We start from the raw sequence: 17,046 nt of genomic DNA, 5'->3' as shown, positions 1-17,046 counted from the left end.
TTTATACAGAAAAAATATTAGTTGCGCTGGGCTTTCGAAGCCGAACGGTTGTTGGCTCCCCCTTCCCAAAAATAAATATAAAATAAAACAATAGTCGATCGGAAAATATTAAGTTAAAAAAATAACAAAGAGATGACGTCATTGAAACACCATGTGTTTTGTTTAGTCATTGCAATTGCATTTTTAACACTTTGGTTGCCCCAACCGGAAGCAGCATCCATTGGTTAGTTGGTGACAGAATTAATGACAGATTCTACCGTTATGTAACTCGATAACTTTCTCTCTCTTGCCGGAAGTGGAGCAATGCATGCACGCGGATAGCTGTGAGAGGTGCCTGGAGGCGCACTTGGACTGCGCCTGGTGCACTGATAAGGTGGAGTACCCGAAGAGCTTAAAGTTCTCAAATTAATTAAATTTTCCACCCAGCTGTACGAGGTGGGGCGCTACCGATGTCTGACTCGCTCTCAGTTGCTAAATTACAACTGCAGCGAGTCGGAAATATATGAGAATCAGCCGGTAGTGGATGTCCTGCAGGATAAACCCCTTAAGGACTATGAAGCCGGCGACGATCAGGCGGTACAGGTGACACCTCAACGCGCTTACCTTAAGCTAGTCAAAGGTGTGCGTTCCGTTTCTATTTATTTATAATTTTTTTATTACTTTTTTTTTTGTTATCTTATCAAATGTGTGTCACTCACGACTGCTTCTTGGTTCCCCTCTCTCTGTTTGCTTTGCTGATTTGTTCCACATCATTTTCCAACATTTTGTTTTGTGTCCCTGCTTCGCCTATCAGCCTTCTGTGGTTGTCACATCTTCGTGTCATTGTTATTGTTATTGTTATTGTTTTTGGCGTGGGAATGTCAGAGTTAGAGTCTCTCCCCCCCGGGAGTTCACTGAACCTCTCCTTGATAAGAAAAAGTGTCATCTAATAATCCTGGGATTAAAATAGTATTATTAATCATAAAAGTATACAGTGGTATATGAGTGGTATGCTTTTGAATCATCTTTTGAAAGAAAAGTATCTCAAGTACATCTCAATTACGTTTTAAGGCAAGCCGCTTATTAGCCAATTTGATGGCCATTTAAAAACAGATCGTAACCAGGTTCAAGAACTACTGAACAGTCAGTAATTAGGGTCGAACACTGGGGTAAATAAGCAGGTTCAATTGCACTCTCAAGGATTACAAGGAGAAGTAACATTTAGTCTGGGTGTGAACTGGCTCAAGTGGGAAATGAGAGGTGGCCAAGACCCTAAATTATCAGGCACTGAAAGTGGTCTAAAAAAGGAGAAGTTTTAAAAAAGAAAATTCAAGAAATTCCTTACACTTTCTTATCTATAATATTTTAAGATATTGTATCTTCAAATCATTATATTTCTTACTTAGTTTTTGAATCCTTTTCTCTCACTGCAATACCCACAAAAGGGAGCCAAATCTAGAGCAGAGTCGTTTCCGTTTATGCAGATGTGTCAGCCCATAAAACAGCTCATAAACCGGGTCGATTTTATCGAGTGCGGATAGTAAACCGATCTATAACTTTTATCCTTTTCTTTTTGTTTTTTTTGTTCCCTCGAAACAGGAAACACGCAACGCATCAAGCTGAGCTACCGACCGGCACGCAATCATCCACTCGATTTGTACGTGTTGATGGATCTCACCTGGACGATGCGGGACGACAAGGCTACCCTGGAACAGTTGGGAGCGGAGCTCACCAAGACCCTCAAGAACTTGACCGCCAACTACCGGCTGGGCTTTGGCTCGTTTGCCGATAAGCCAACACTACCCATGATCCTGCCGCAGCACAAGGAGAATCCCTGCATCAGTGAGAGGGCCAACTGTGAACCCACCTACGGATACCGCCACCAGATATCCCTCACCGAGGACATTGAGGAATTTACACTGGCGGTGGCCGATAGCAAGATCACGGGGAATCTGGACAATCTCGAAGGAGGACTGGATGCCCTTATGCAGGTGATTGTCTGCCAGCAGGAGATCGGCTGGAAGGAGCAGGCCAGAAAGGTGGTGATCCTGGTGACAGATGGCTTCATGCACATTGCCGGCGATGGCCTCCTGGCGGGAATAGTTCGGCGTAACGACAAGAAGTGCCATCTGAATAGTGCTGGGGAGTATACAGGCTCCTTGGAGTACGACTATCCTTCGCTGGAGGAGATGTACAGGGAGCTACTCCGACGCAAGACCAACGTCATATTCGCCGTAACGCAGGAGGTGCTGAGTACTTACAGGGAACTGAGTGCCCTGATGCAGGAGATCAGTTACGTGGACACCCTGAGTGCTGATTCCTCGAATATTTTGGAGCTACTCAAGAAGAGGTAAGTTAGAGCTACTATCTTTAGTAATACTCATTATAATTATTTCTAATCTACCAGCTATGAGAGCCTGATTAAACGGACTCAGTTCTCCGACAATAGTCCAGAGTTTATAAACATGGAGTACTACACGGACTGCGGTGGACAATTCCCCAGCTTACGGAAAAGGAATTATTGCAACAATGTCAGTTTAGGAAAGGAGATAGACTTCTATGTGGATGTCACTCTCAAGGAGTATCCAGCCTCCCAGGTCTATGTGAGTCGAAAAACAAATAGACTCTAAATATTCCTTAATTTTTATTATTCTTCTGACCCCTATCCAGACCCATAAAATCCGCATTGGCGAGGCCTCACTTAGTGAGTCCATGGAGTTGGATGTGGATCTTCAGCGGCCATGTCCTTGCCGTGAAGAACCGGACCCACACAACGAGGAGGGACGATTCCGATGCCAGAATCAGGGATACCTCTACTGCGGAATGTGCAACTGCGACGAGGGATGGACGGGCACCTATTGCACCTGCCCCAAGGATGCCACGAACTCCACCACCAACGAAGGCCTCCTCAACCAGTGCCGGCAGCCCAGACTGGACAAATCGCGATCGCCTCTGGTCTGTTCGAATCACGGAGACTGCGACTGTGGGAGCTGTTTGTGTGACGTGGGATACACTGGTGACTACTGCCAGTGTCGGGAGTGCATCGATTGCGATATGGAGCGCGCCGACTGCTTCTGTGGCCAGTGCGTCTGCAAGTGGGGATGGTCCGGCACCAGATGCAATTGCAAAGAAGACACCGACGCCTGTCTGGGGCCCACGGGGGAGGTGTGCTCCCAGCGAGGTACCTGCGACTGCGGGGAGTGTATCTGTGATGATCCTTACCTGGGAAAATTCTGCGAGATCGATCCCGAGAAGGACAACAAGCTGTGCCAGTTCTACGAGCCGTGTGTCACCTGTTTGATTGAACAGAAGCAGGGCATGGGTGCCTGTGAGAATCTGAGCGAGCTCTGCACCAGTTTCGATAGCCAGGAGCGCTTCACCTACTCCTTTGTCTCAGAATTGGATCCGGAGCACACCCATTGCCTGGTCAGGCTGGTGAACAAGCATGGAATCCAGTGCGACAGCTTCTTCGAATACCAGGTCATCGACCATGCCAACTTCCTGACCATCCAGGCCGTGGATTGCGAGCCCCTGGACTATGTGGCCCTGTTTGGATTCATTTCGGGCTTCACCCTCTTGATTGGGCTCCTTCTGATCTTCCTGATCTGGTGGTGTATTCGGGCCAAGGATGCCAGGGAGTATGCTAGATTCCTGGAAGAGCAGAAGACCGTTGTGCGGCAAGAGAATCCCATCTACAGAGATCCAGTGGGAAGGTATAAGGTGCCAAAGTCCCTCAGCAACAACTACGAAGAGAATCCTTTTGCCAGTTGATTATAGATTATAGATTTGTTCTTAAAATCTGTACCAAAGAAAGGACTAAACCAAAAGGACTAAGTGACAATAGAACAAAATCTGATAAACTGATAATAGCTCTTAGGTTTCATTCATTTTGTATAATATATTTGAACATAATTTTGATTTTTTATACATAAAATTGGATGAATCGTTCATTAATTATTATTTATAGTCTAATCTAAATAACCTAAGAATTTGTTTATATCTAAAGAAGAGTAGTTTTTCATTTCATATTAATTATTTTTAAGTTTAACAATTCCTTTGAGCAAAAAGTTAGTTTTGATTTCATTCGAAGATTAGTTGAAAATTTAAGATTTAAGAGTTAATCGATGACTACTGGCGGAAATGGAAATGCAAAATCGATCTTAAATTAGGGACATACATGTATGGAGGCATTACAAAAATACAATTCAATTAATTAAGGCTAAACGTTTTCCCCTTCATTCTATTTTTAACTAAATGTAATATCACTAGATTTGTAGCTTAGATTTATTAAATGGTTCCTCGCAGCGAAAAAATGCCAAAAACACGAAATTCAATTACACATGCTCGTAACTCCACGCTCATAAAATGCACACAACAAACAAAAATTAGATGTGGATATATTGTAACAGAACTTGGGGGTGGACCAAGAGCGGTAGCAAAGGTGGCAGGACGTGGCCCTTCAAAGGACACGCTCCCCCAGCGACGGCGTCCGCTGGATCAGCATCGAGGGTGGCTTCGCCGGCAACGTCACGCTGCTCAGTTCAGCATCCAAGGCGGCAATGTCGGCGGACGTCGCCTTCGCGTTCGCGTTCGACTTCGATGGCAAGGGGCTGACTATCGAGCTGGGCAGGCCTTGGGGGGAGGCGTCGGGCACCAGGCGCTTCAGCAGACCGCCCACACAGCCCCAGGGGAAGGTCCTGCAAACAAGAGAGAGAGATATGGAAAGGTGAGCCCAGGTAAAGGTAAATATTTTGCATTATTAAAGAGAAACACATTAAAGCAAGACCATTACGCATGGTAATGCGGTCCTGGGGAGTGCTATGATTTCAGGGGAAATATTCTACACTTGAAGCTATGGGTTTTTGGGGGAAAAAGTTAAAAATTGATATTTTAATAAAAATATTCTAAAAATGCTTTTTAGTAAAGGCAAGTAAAGGATTGAAGCTCTTTTCGTTGAAATATTTTTTTAAAATATAATTCCATTATTTAAACAACTTCTATTAACTTTTACTTCAAGTGTAAGTGAGTGCATGAGTGAGCATTTTTAGTCGAGGGTAGACTGTTTTTATTTCATTTTTGAGTTTGTAGATAAATTTGTGGTCATGATGTTCAAAATGAAGATTTTTATTTAAAAATACAAAGCCAAAAATGGCAAACATTAAAGTCTTAAGGAAGAGTATTTATTTTTAACTGAAAGAAGGGTCTTCCTCTAGATTTTTCCTCACTTTGTAGCTATAAAAATATTAAATAAGCTTGAATTATTCAAGCCCCTTTGAATATTCAAGCCCCTTTGATGGCTGTCCATTAGGAAAGTCTATACATGCCCCCTTACAACCATTATGGCGCCTAATTAAGTGCCGCAAATTATCATTATTATGTTGAAGCGAAAGGCCATTTGTTTGCTTACCACTTGAAGGAGAGAAGGACCTTCAGGAAGCCGGGAATGACGGCCAGTTTCTCGTTCTTCCTGATGGCCACAATGACACGATCGGCCACATCGTTGGGATTCAGCGTGGGGACCCATCTGCAATCATGTACCAATTCAAAATGTCAGACTCCCGGCCAGGTAATAATAAAAACAGAGAGAGGAGATAGTTGCTTGGAACTCACCTGGCATTCACATCGTCGAACATGCCAGTGGCCTGGATGAAGAACGGGCAGATGCAGGTGGTGCGGATGTTTGTATGGCCAAGGACTTCCAGCTCCAGCCTCAAAGCCTCATCAAAGCCAACCTGTAATTATCGATAACTCAGTTTGGGGGCAACAACAGGAGGCAAGTGGCATACAAACTTACCGCTGCGAACTTGCTGGCACAGTAATCGACCAATTTGCTAATGCCCACATGGCCGGCCATCGAGGCGATCGTGGCAATGTGTCCTCGATCATTCTCAATCATTTTTGGCAGGAACGCTTTTGTCGTCTACAATGTTGAATTTAAATATTAGTAATTATCCTCTACATTCTTTTACAAACTTACCCAAAAGTGTGCCATAACGTTCACGTTGAAGGATCGTTCGATTAAGTGGTCAGGTGTATCCAAAAGATGCAGTCCAGACACAACGCCCGCATTGTTGATCAGCAAAGTGACCTAAAATGTAACCAAAATGTATTAAAATTAAGAGGAATATTTCATAAACTTTCCTAAATTATAGTCTATAAGATACAAGGCCTGTCAAACTTATTTGTGGGCTTAAAAATTCGGTGGTCATAAAATACTCAGATTATTTGTAATGGCCAGAGGTTGCCGAAAAATATTGCCTAAAAAATTAGCATATTGCGTAAGTCTTTGGTGTGCCATTAGCCCCGAAAAATACCGCCAATATTCTTGACTTGTTTGTTTTTCTGGCAAAACGATTTGAAAGGCGTTGGCTTGTCCAAGACAGTCCCAGACATTGGCTAGCTCATAAGCCGCTTGATTTATGACCCGACCGAGATAATCAATTTGAAACTCCACTCAAGAATTGGTTAGGCCATTTTGGTTATAATTTTGAATAAATTACAAGAACAAGCCCTTGAGAATCATTTCAACAACAAGGTCTTCTCAACATTTTCTCCACAAGCTTAGCTTCTTAAAGATTTCTCTAGCTTCGTAGAGTCAGTTTCCAAATAAGTGAAATCCTTCAAATGGCAATCCGCCAAAGTCGAGCATGTCAAGGTCTAATTGCGAATAATGTTGGCAGAAAAAAAAATATATAGCCAAGTAGCTCTTACTCTATCTGGCTGGTTAAATAAGTTAACAACAAGTGCACAGCAATGATCCTATTTGGGGGGCGAGTTCAAGTGCAATTGGTGTGTGGGGCAGGGGCAGGTCATACATTGCGTATGAGCGATTTCAAAGCTGCCTGCTGTAGTAACCGGGCAAAAACATTTAACGAGGCGTGCATTAAGACAACAAGAGTGTCAGCATCAGCAACAGAAAAAATAAAAAACACAACAGCAGCCGGCAACAGACCATTAAAGCAAAAAAACAACATTGCCAAGCCATTAAAAATATTAAATGTAATATTTCAGAGGGCCCGGGCAATAGTAAGAGCCAAGAAAAAAATAACAACAAAGTTCAAAACTAAAAAAAAGTCTAAAAAAAGCAACGCGTCATCTGCATAACGCATGACTTATTAAGCAGCTAAATGTTGCTTTTTTTTCTTTTTTAGTTTTTCTGCTACTGTGTTTTTTTGTCTTCATTTTTTCTCCCTTTTTTTTAGAGACTTTCAGGTTCAACGATGTGGCTTCTGTCATTATATAACTCTTTCAAAATGCTACCTCTGGTTTTTTTTTTTCTTTCGACATGTTCTTTTTGCTTTTTATGCTCGAACTTCTGACATAATTTTGGACTATTTTTTCGTCGCTTTTCATTCGAAATTATAGTCATAGCATGTAATTGGAGGTTTTGAATATGACAATTTCGTGTTCGTTTAAGTTTTTTTCATTTGGAAACTGACCTGGCCGAGCGTGAAAAATCTCTAATGAGGACATTAGATGCTTGTGGCAACAATTTCAAACCAATTACATGAATTTCATTTGAATAAAATTGAAAGTTGCAGAGAGAATTGAACAAAATTTGTTTAAGGTTCTGTCAGGTGAATGATCTATCTGCCTTTAATTATGGAACTACCTCAACCTTGACTGTTTCGCTCATTAACAAAGCCCGCTCTATAGTTCTAATTGAAAGAACAAAAGTATCATAAAGGAACCTCAACAATTAGCCAACAAAACAAAACAATATTCTGTTAAAAATCTGAAAATTTCTGGCATGAAGGATAATTAGCAGCTGAGCTGCAATTAATTTGAATGTGAAGCCAATGTGTGGCAGTTGCTGTGGCATTGTTGCAGTGTCAGTTGCATGGTCTCGAATCTGCCCTGGATTTTTGATAAATGACCAGATCGAATGCGAAGTGGCAACCAGTTTGCAGAAGACCGGATTCGACTTGGCTTCTTCGCCTACCAGATTTTCCTCCTTTTTTTTTTTGTGTAATGTGCAACAATTTCTCAAGGTTGCCGCAACGATGACGATGCTCTCATGCATACAAATTTTTTCTTCTTTTTTTTTTCTTTTCTCCACCCTGGCTTCGGTTTAAATTTATGACATGAATATGCATAAATGTGTTGCTACGGGGTGTGGCAGCAACAGCAGCAGCAGCAGCAGCAGCAGCAGCGGCAAGCAAAGTTGCATGGTGCCGGCTTACATGTGTCCGGGGCGCTCTGGCGAGGAAGGGTTCTGTTCTGGCCGGCATAAAAGCCATTAAACGCCCCTCAACAAACAATTATATGACGACTAGGCTGATGCCACATTAGGCGCTCGACTGTAAACAGCAATTACTTGACTTTTATGCTTCAATTGCCGCACGCACTCCCCACCATTTCCCTTTCCATATTGGCGGCAAAGGAAAAGCGAAATATGTAATTTATTTTTCCAGTTACCTAATTCAAGTGGGCCAAGTAGGCCATGTGAAAAGTTATGTTTTTCCGTATTTCTTCATAGTTTCTGATTAATATACTCTTTCTTTCTAAACAAACTCCCTATACTTACATCTCCAACTTCCTCCCTGATGACATCGGCTGCCTTGTAGACATCTTCTTTTTTGGAAATATCAACCACATAACCCTTGCAGTAGCCGCCTGCCTCTTGAACAATTTCAACTGTTTCCGCAATGCCTGAAAGGGTTTTTATTTAAAAACAAAATATAATCAACATTTCTTTTGGTTGTCATGTGAGATCTGGGAACTTACCCTTCTTATTGATGTCCCAGATAATGACCTTGGTTCCCATCTTTCCCAGCCTTTCGGCCAACTGGCGACCCAGTCCATTGCCTCCACCTGTGATCAGAGCAATGTCTGTGTTGAGTTCCTTTTCGGGATAGCCAAAGGCAAGGTAGTACAGATCCTGCAAGTGAGAAAATTATTGAGGGTAAGTAATTATGTATAGAGTGTAATTAAAGAGTTAATTAAATATTCTTGGTAGTTTTAATCTACTTGCCACCATAACCATACCTGTCAGAATTTAGAATTTGAATATTAATGCCTTTAAAAAATCCCCTAAATGTCAATTAATTAAACCCAAAAGTTCTTTTAAAGATTCAACGTCAAACCATTTCTTCTTTTTAATTTTATGCAAAAAAAGTTCGTTGTCACAGTCTTTTGTTTTCGCCTCCATTGCTTCCTATATGCAAACTAAAACCGAACCGAGTCACGCTTTTGAAAATAGAGACACATTTAGAGTTTACCCAAGATACAAAAGGAAACCCAAACAAAGTGTAAAATTGTAAACAACATTTGTTCACTTTGGCCACTTGGCAGCTGCGTGTTAATAGACCGCAATTTGCCGCCTTGAAAGCCCATTGAGGGCGTTAGTGGGCTATGGGGGTAGTGCACTTCAATTAATTGATACTTGGGTTATTTTTTGAATTTGCATTTATTTTTCCTGTCCCTCTTTTTTTGTACCAGTTTAATGTCAATAAGCTGTCAAAATTTATGACTATCACGCCTCCCTGGAGGCCATAAAAATGCGAGCCGAGGAAAAGAAGCGGGAAAAAAAAGAGAAAAGTGAGAAAACAAAAGACTCTGGCGGCGAACTTAATATTTAACATGTTGCACAGTAGCACTTTCTGTTGCACGCGGGGGCATCCCATAAATTTTCATGCCGCACGCGAACTTGCTGCCAGCAAATATGCCCCATCCGCTTAGGGACAGTGGCAGTGGCAGGGGCAGGGTTATTTGCACCTGAGACTGGACACCGGGTCTTGGGCTCCGGCTCTGGGAGCTGGAGTCCGGCAAGCGTGTCCAATTATTTTGACATTAACAATGAATGTGTCGCAACTTTGTGCTGTTTCATACACTGTCAGGGGGTGGGCTCTACTACATTGTTATTAAGAGGGCATTATATTTAATTATTAAAAATAATAGACATTAAAGAAAGTTTTTAAAAATACTTCCCTAATAATATCCCACACATAACACATACTGTGCAAATTAATCACAAGGTATAGCAACTTCGGTGTGAAATTTCTATACTCCCCTTTCGCAATGACTTTTCTTCTGCCCTTTCCCTTTGAAAAATTGTATCATAAATTATAAAAAAATTAATCAAAGGAAACTTGTGGCAGGTATGTATGTTTGGGCCACAATGATGATGAGTGGCTTTTTGGTTTCCTCAGCTGGCCCTTTATTTTCATGTTACGGCTGCCGGCTCGTTGACAGACATTTTGTCACATAATTTAACATGCAATGCGCATTTTTCTCAGCCCATCACCAGCAACAACAGCAGGGACAGGAAGCATGCAATTATAATTCATGCATAATATGATAATAAACATAATGAGAGCACTGATTTCTTTTCCAGTTTAAATGTGACATCAAAACGTAAGAAATAAATATGCAAATTAATGTTGAATCGAAAGTAAGATTAAATGATTTTGACAGATCAGATCAGATCAGATCACTGAAACTTTTCGAGACTATTGTTCGGATAAATGTAAATTTTGCAGACACGTTTCCATTTTAGCCATCTCATCCAAGAATTTGTATGTCTGCCTCTATTTTGTGCCTCCCTCCAGACTGGTATGTCTGGCAAAGAAACCTGCCTAGTCAGCAGCATCAAGTTCATTCAGCTGGGCCTCGGCTCTGGTCCCCCGGCGTTTGTCGTTTGTTTATGTGGCTTTTTTTATCGCTTTTCTAGCCTAGCCTAGCTTTTTGGTGATTGTCAAGGTCCAACGCATTGACCTTTGTAAGATACGGAATTGATCTTGGATGCACTGATTTCGATTTGATTGACTTGTGGTTGAGGCGTGGAAATTTTACGGAGGTCTTTGCCATTTGAGAATGATTAATAGGAAATGGTATTTTGAATAAGATATTCGACCATGATGGAGCATTTGTCATGCATGAATTTTTCAAAAATTACAAATCGGTTTACAAGAGTGGAAAATTACATGATGGTTGCTATTTAAAAATTTACATTTTAATTGAGAGTGCATGGTTGTGAAATTTTCCATTCTTTTCTCACACTTTTTGTTGAACTAAAGTGCCATATTTCACAGATAACATTATGAGTGGTATTATAAAAAGTATCATCTGTATTAATTGCCATTCCGTTGCTCAAATGGCGAAATATGGTTAGCTGTTTAGCTCATTAGAGTTGTTTAAACATTAATTAGCATGGATCTTCAGTCGAACCCTACTGTTAAATGGAATTCTCTCGCATCTTCGGATTGCAAAAATCTTGCATAATTTATGCAAGCCAAATGCCAAATGGCTGATCACGGGGATAAAACATACTCCGCGCTCTCAGACTTCTAAGGCGTGAAGCCGGCTGGGTTATTTCCATTCCCATTCCCATACCCACTACCCTCATCATCATTATTGGCAGTAGTAATCAAATGTTTGCACTCGGCTTCGGCTCTTTTTTTTTGAGCCATCGAGAAGACAAAAGCAAATGGACAAACTCGTTTCTTGCTCTCCCGATCTCGAGGCTTCCAGTTCCAAGAGAATTGCGAAAATATCAACAACCTGAAGTAGCCGCCGCCGCCGCCGCTGCTGCCGTCGCCTGGGTAACATGGTTAATGTGGTTCTAAAGCCAGCCGAAAGTGAAACCGAATACCAGCAACTCAGGCTCAGGCTCAACCACACGCTCTTGCCCAACCCCACAACCCAAAAGCTATAGCTATCGCTATACACTAGCACCTGGCCGGCTGTCTGACAGCCCGGCTGCTTAGCTACCAAATTGGCTCCAATTTGGGCCACTTTATGAGTGGAGTGGAAAACTGATAGGCGCGCACACACTTACACTCCGAGTGGTGGCTCTTGAGTGAGCAAAAAAACAAAAGACTTAAGGCACGAACTTGCCACAAAACATTGTAAACGCCGCTGTTGCAATGCCGCTGCCAATGCACAAACACTTGGCAGACGTCCGTGCCGCAAGTAAGCAATTCCATAACTCTCATGCCTCCTGCTCCTCGGCGAGTGACCTTCGTTGCGCCGGATCGCATTTAAAACTAGACACAAACACCGATAGTTGCAACAAAAAAGCAACTGGCAGCCAAATTGAATGAAAATATTTTTATTTTGTTGCACTTTAAATACACTTGTAGACTTGAATTAATAAATTATTATTTATTTTAATAAGAGGTTGATGATAGATTTAAACTTGTTTAAAAATATACAATGTTTTCAAGGAGGTATAGTTTTGTTTAATTTAAGTTTCTGCTTTCAGGATAAATATTTGTTAGCCCTATAAACAAAGAATAGCACCCCTTGATAGTGTAAATATTAATAATAAACCTGAAATTGAACCCAACAGACAACAAATGCAGCAACCATTTGAGTGCAGCGTGGTGCATTGCATTGGAAACTAGAGGGGCAAGTGCCCCTCCTGCACATACACTTGAAAGTTTTTAGCTACCTGGCCAATTGGCCAATGATTTTGCACTTTAAGTTTTCTGTTTGCTTGTCTCTTGGCTTTTTTACTTATTTTTTATTGCAGGCGGGTGGTCGCTGTCATCGACTGAACTGCCGGTATACGGCCTTCAATGGCAATTTTCATATATATTGCTTTGCGAAAAATTAACATCACAATATAGATTTCTAGCGGTGTATTTGCTTTTCACATGGATGGTGACACGCGCTCATAAATCGAACAATCGAGTTCTATACGATCTCGAACGGCGGCAGCAACAATCTAGAGTGACTCGAGTGGCAATTTGTCAGCCGGAGCTCAGGTGTCACGGCAGCGGATATGGCTAGTGATTAGCATCGAGTAGGTAAGATTAGTTCTTTTGAAATCAAACTCAGACTTGGATATTAATTTTCTAACACTGTATGAATAATGAAATGTGTCAAGCAAATATTTAAGCCAGCAATTAAAAATCTATTAAATGAATCCCCCATTTTAGTGCTTTGTACTTGGATGTGTACATTGTGGCCAGGCAGACAGTTATTGTATTTTTATTTTAGACATTATATGGCCATTGACGGGGCACACCCGCCCCGTAACCCAGTTTTTCACTGGCTCACACACAAAAGCACTCGGGCAGCCGTAAATCAGTCGAAAGCACAAGGCCGCATGCGGGTTATGAACCTGCAACCGGCTCTGTCTCCGTCTCTGGCTCTAAGCCAACTTTACAATTTACAGTTTACACGGAGGTAAGCTATGGTAACCCATCCAGTAGTGAGATATTGTATTTAGCTATTTGCCTTTCGGGGGGGGTCTCAAACACTTTCAATTTCAATTGCGTTTGGGGTTTGCAACGCACACACACACACTGTAACAGATATGAATGCCCGCGAAATTGCGGTTGGTGTGGTTTGTTGTTGCTACCAGAGGTGTGTGCAACGGTGTGAGTGTGGGTCTTGCGGCTAGCGCAAGCAGGGCTAATAAAAACAGGCTCTCCAAGTGGCCAGCAACGCCACAAAGCCGGCAAAATGCAAAAGTTGAACTAGGTCAACAAGCCAAACGCAGCAGCGCAGTTGACAGAGCAGCAGCAGCAGCAGCAGTGGCAGCAACTGGCGCAGCAGCGGGCAGCAGGCAATAACTCTGGTTGACTTGGCTCATTACATGCCTCCCCCGGGCACTTGGAAAAATATAAATTAATTAATAAATAATTTTAAGAACATTAAAGAATCAAAAAATTATTAAATATATTTAATATTTTCTAACAAAACATAGATTAAAAATTAAACAAAATACGAACTAAATAAATAAATATTAATTTTTTTTAAGTGCCTTTAAGCCTACGTGGTTATCCGCCCATAATTTTCAACATGTAGGTGGAACTTTCAACGCAAGTTTGTTGCCTAAGTCTTTTGTTATTTGCTGCTGCTGCCAATGCGTTGACATAAATCCGTCTAATCATACCTTATTGGCTCGATTCATCCGAATTACCCGCTTTTTGATTCGAAACCCAACTATCAATTTAGTCATGCCCGGATCGACATGGAGTCAGTGAGCTTTGCGAGGCCTTAGAATCGTCATGGAGATTCCTCGGCTGCAATATTGTTGCAGATTTACATGCAAATTCCGTTTAGCTTTCTGAGTCGCTTGTTGTGCATTTGGCATGCAAATGTCAACAGTTTTTCGCCAGCCGTTTTATGGCCCTCTCCCCTTGCAGTTCGTGCATAATGATGCCGCAGCCAGCGAATAGAGATACACAGTAAATGCCACAATCATGCCACACATTTCACGATCATATCTCACTAGCCCTATCTGCCTCGCAGCGACTACAAAGAAAAAGGTTTTTTTTTTTGTTTTTTTGGTTTTGTTTTTGCGGTAAAGTGAAAATATAATTACCACAAACCGAGGCTTATGCAATGAAATTGAAATTTTTTATTGTCTTTTATTTTCGGTTATTTAAAAACCACTTAGCGTGTCAGAGTGTCAGTTTGAACCCGATACGGGTCTAATATTGTTTGAAATTCCCTCGAATAGGCGCAACTCTAGGGAGCCTACTGGCCAATAACTGGAATGACTTTATTGGCCGGTTAGCCCCACAATGACTTTGTAATTTATTCAAATCCTTAGTTGGACAAATTTGCCATATCATTCAAGCGTATAATTGCAATTAATCGAGTTGACTATGTAAGTGATGTCAAGCTTTTTTTATTGATTATAATTACAGGCAAGGCAAGTTCATTAAGAATTTATGGCCAAGTCAATAGAGGGTTACTAGTTTCTAGTTAACAAAGTCTGAATAAAAGATTAAATCAATAATGCTCAGTACATTTTATGACCCTGATATTAATATTAATTAAGTGAAAATATGCAGTACAACAACTTAATATTCAATCCCCCACTGGTCACCTTCCTCCCCAGATTGCATCTCAAAAAGGTAAATTCGTAAATCAAAATAAATTATCTTGTCGAGTGAGTTCACATCGTTCACAGGCTGGTTTACATCACTCGGGCAGGGGCTTGGGCTCAGACTTGGTCCCTAAATAACCCGGTTCCTCCCTCTAGCCCACCGAGATACCATCTGGACGAGTTGTCTCCGCGAGATCTTAATGCCTTAAATCTCTTTCATGGCCCCAATTAAACGCCACACGTGCTGCCATTGGCAATGCCCATTACTTTGGGCCATATATCTGACAAAAGTGCGGACATCCTTTTGGCAGCTAATTAAATAAGTTAATCGCAGTCGTTCGTTATTTTTGCACGCCATGCAATTACCAAACCGAAACTTGAAATTCTCGACGCGATTCTCTCTGCGATCAGCATTGACACATTTTTTCGTTGCGACTCGCGAAGGTAAATTGCGTTAACTAAATCACACAATGTTGCTAATCAACCAAAGTCAAAGCGAAGGTGAATTATTCTTTTGGCCAAAAGGAAGCCAATATCCATTTAACAATTTTTATTAATCAGTTGTAAACAAAAGTGAGAAGGTCTCTCGGCCCGAGGGGCAATTAAAAGATACACAAAAGTCTTTGAATTGTAAATCGTTTGAAAATTAGAAACTTTTTATGGATATTTTTTATTTGCCTGACTGTTTAATTTTAGGAGATTAAATTTAAGGTTGTTTTGGAATCTTTTGGATCTAATTTTTGGATCTATTTTTAAAGGATTATCTTCTAAAGGTTCTCCTCAAAAAGAATACTACATTTTTAATCTCAAGACTATCCTTTTCAAAATCTACCACAAAATATTTATTTATTTTATTTTTAAATTATTAAATATTAATTTTTTTTAGTCCCTTAATCCTAAAAACTAACCTGAAAGATATATCCAATGCAGCAAATGATGAACCAGGCCACATCCGCAAAGGCATCCCAGCTATTCAGGAGGCTCTCAGTCCAGGTAGTGGCCTGGGCCTGGGGAGGACTCTCCACCTGGGCGGAGTGCACCGCCCCATTGCCATTGGCCAGGCCATGTCCATGTCCGTTGGCCAACATTTGCTGATCGCCAGCATGCAGGTTATTGTTGTTCCTCTCCATTTTCTCACTGGCCTGACACTTGACTTTTGTATCAGATTCTTTCCGCTTAGTTTATTTTTATTTAAATCACAATTTTTCCAAGACACTTTTTAATATTTTTTGCTAGCGAAACGAATGAAAAATTTCAAATTCTATTTGTTTTGGTAATTTTCGTAATTATTTCGGTTTATTTTAAAATTCAAACGAAACACAACCAACCGTAAGCAATAGCTTCCTATTATTTTTCGGGGCTTTGGTTTTTTTTTATTGTTTGGCTTAATTTTGAGTGTGCGTTATGGTGTTTTTTTTTATAATTTGTTTTTTATTTTGGCTTTATTTTTTAGGTTGGGGATTCGAGTGATTTTTCCGCACTGCACGTCCGCTCTCGTGAGCGTAGCAAACGATTTTGAACGTTGTGGGCTCGAAAGGAATGAATTTCGACTTCTTATTTTGGCGCGCTATTGGATATAGCCGACGTCGGCGTCGACGTTGCTGTTGGCAGCACCGTGGCAGTTGAAGTCAACGTCGCTGCCGACAGCCGAAGCTCGAATTTGTGACGTCATCGAGCTTCAGTCGCAGCTTCGGGTTCGGATTTTTTTTTTATTTTTTCCCTGTTTCTCGTTCTTATATTCGTTTTATTTTATTTTTATTTTAAGCCATTTGTTGTTGCTTATGTTTCCCTCTAATTTTTTAAAATTAATTGAGATTTATGTGGCCTGCAGTAGGTGAAGTTTTTATTATTTTTTTTTTTGAAGGACCACCTGTACATGACTAATTGAATGTAAGTGGGCTTTACGAAAGCTAAAAAGTGTTTTTACAACTTTATTGCGACTTTGTGTTTGAATAATGCAGTTCTTTATTGCAGTTTTTTTACTTAAGTGATTAATTTCTTCATTAACTTTATTATTTTCGGAATATTTTATTGTAAAATCTTAAGGTAATTCCTTTAAAAGGCATTTACTTAGCTTAAAAAATTTAAAAATATTGAAAATATTTCAAATAATTACATATTTTCTTTAGCTGTCAGTTAATTACTAAAAATTGATAAGCTTAAGTTTAAATGTTTAAATCAACTTATTTATTTTCACTTTCCCTTAAAATCTGATGCTGATATATTTTATTTTGTTTTCGAGTTCGAACCTTTAGCGAGACTTCGGCATATAAATAAGC

General features: G+C 40.7%; 2 protein-coding genes across 2 annotated transcripts; one reads left to right on the top strand and one right to left on the bottom strand.

The window, feature by feature from the left end:
* LOC6503730 (integrin beta-nu) lies at positions 1-4,197 on the top strand. Its single transcript, XM_001965223.4, has 6 exons — positions 1-223; positions 297-373; positions 427-619; positions 1,579-2,329; positions 2,387-2,582; positions 2,650-4,197. The coding sequence occupies exons 1-6, from the start codon at positions 133-135 to the stop codon at positions 3,748-3,750; spliced, it is 2,409 nt and encodes an 802-aa protein (XP_001965259.2). The 5' UTR covers positions 1-132; the 3' UTR covers positions 3,751-4,197.
* Positions 4,198-4,245: 48 nt separating this feature from the next.
* On the bottom strand, positions 4,246-16,448 carry LOC6506830 (estradiol 17-beta-dehydrogenase 11). The gene is made up of 8 exons (XM_032455040.2): positions 15,676-16,448; positions 8,707-8,860; positions 8,507-8,631; positions 5,957-6,067; positions 5,774-5,899; positions 5,590-5,711; positions 5,387-5,503; positions 4,246-4,676 (listed from the first exon to the last, which is right to left on the bottom strand). Exons 1-8 carry the CDS (start codon positions 15,895-15,897, stop codon positions 4,439-4,441), a joined length of 1,215 nt encoding a protein of 404 aa, XP_032310931.1. The 5' UTR covers positions 15,898-16,448; the 3' UTR covers positions 4,246-4,438.
* Between the last annotated feature and the right edge of the window lie 598 nt (positions 16,449-17,046).

This window comes from Drosophila ananassae, chromosome 3R (assembly GCF_017639315.1).
Source record: "Drosophila ananassae strain 14024-0371.13 chromosome 3R, ASM1763931v2, whole genome shotgun sequence".
NCBI lineage: Eukaryota > Metazoa > Arthropoda > Insecta > Diptera > Drosophilidae > Drosophila > Drosophila ananassae.
The sequence above is the reverse complement of the archived record's forward strand: the minus strand, read 5'-3'. Positions and strand labels throughout refer to the sequence as shown.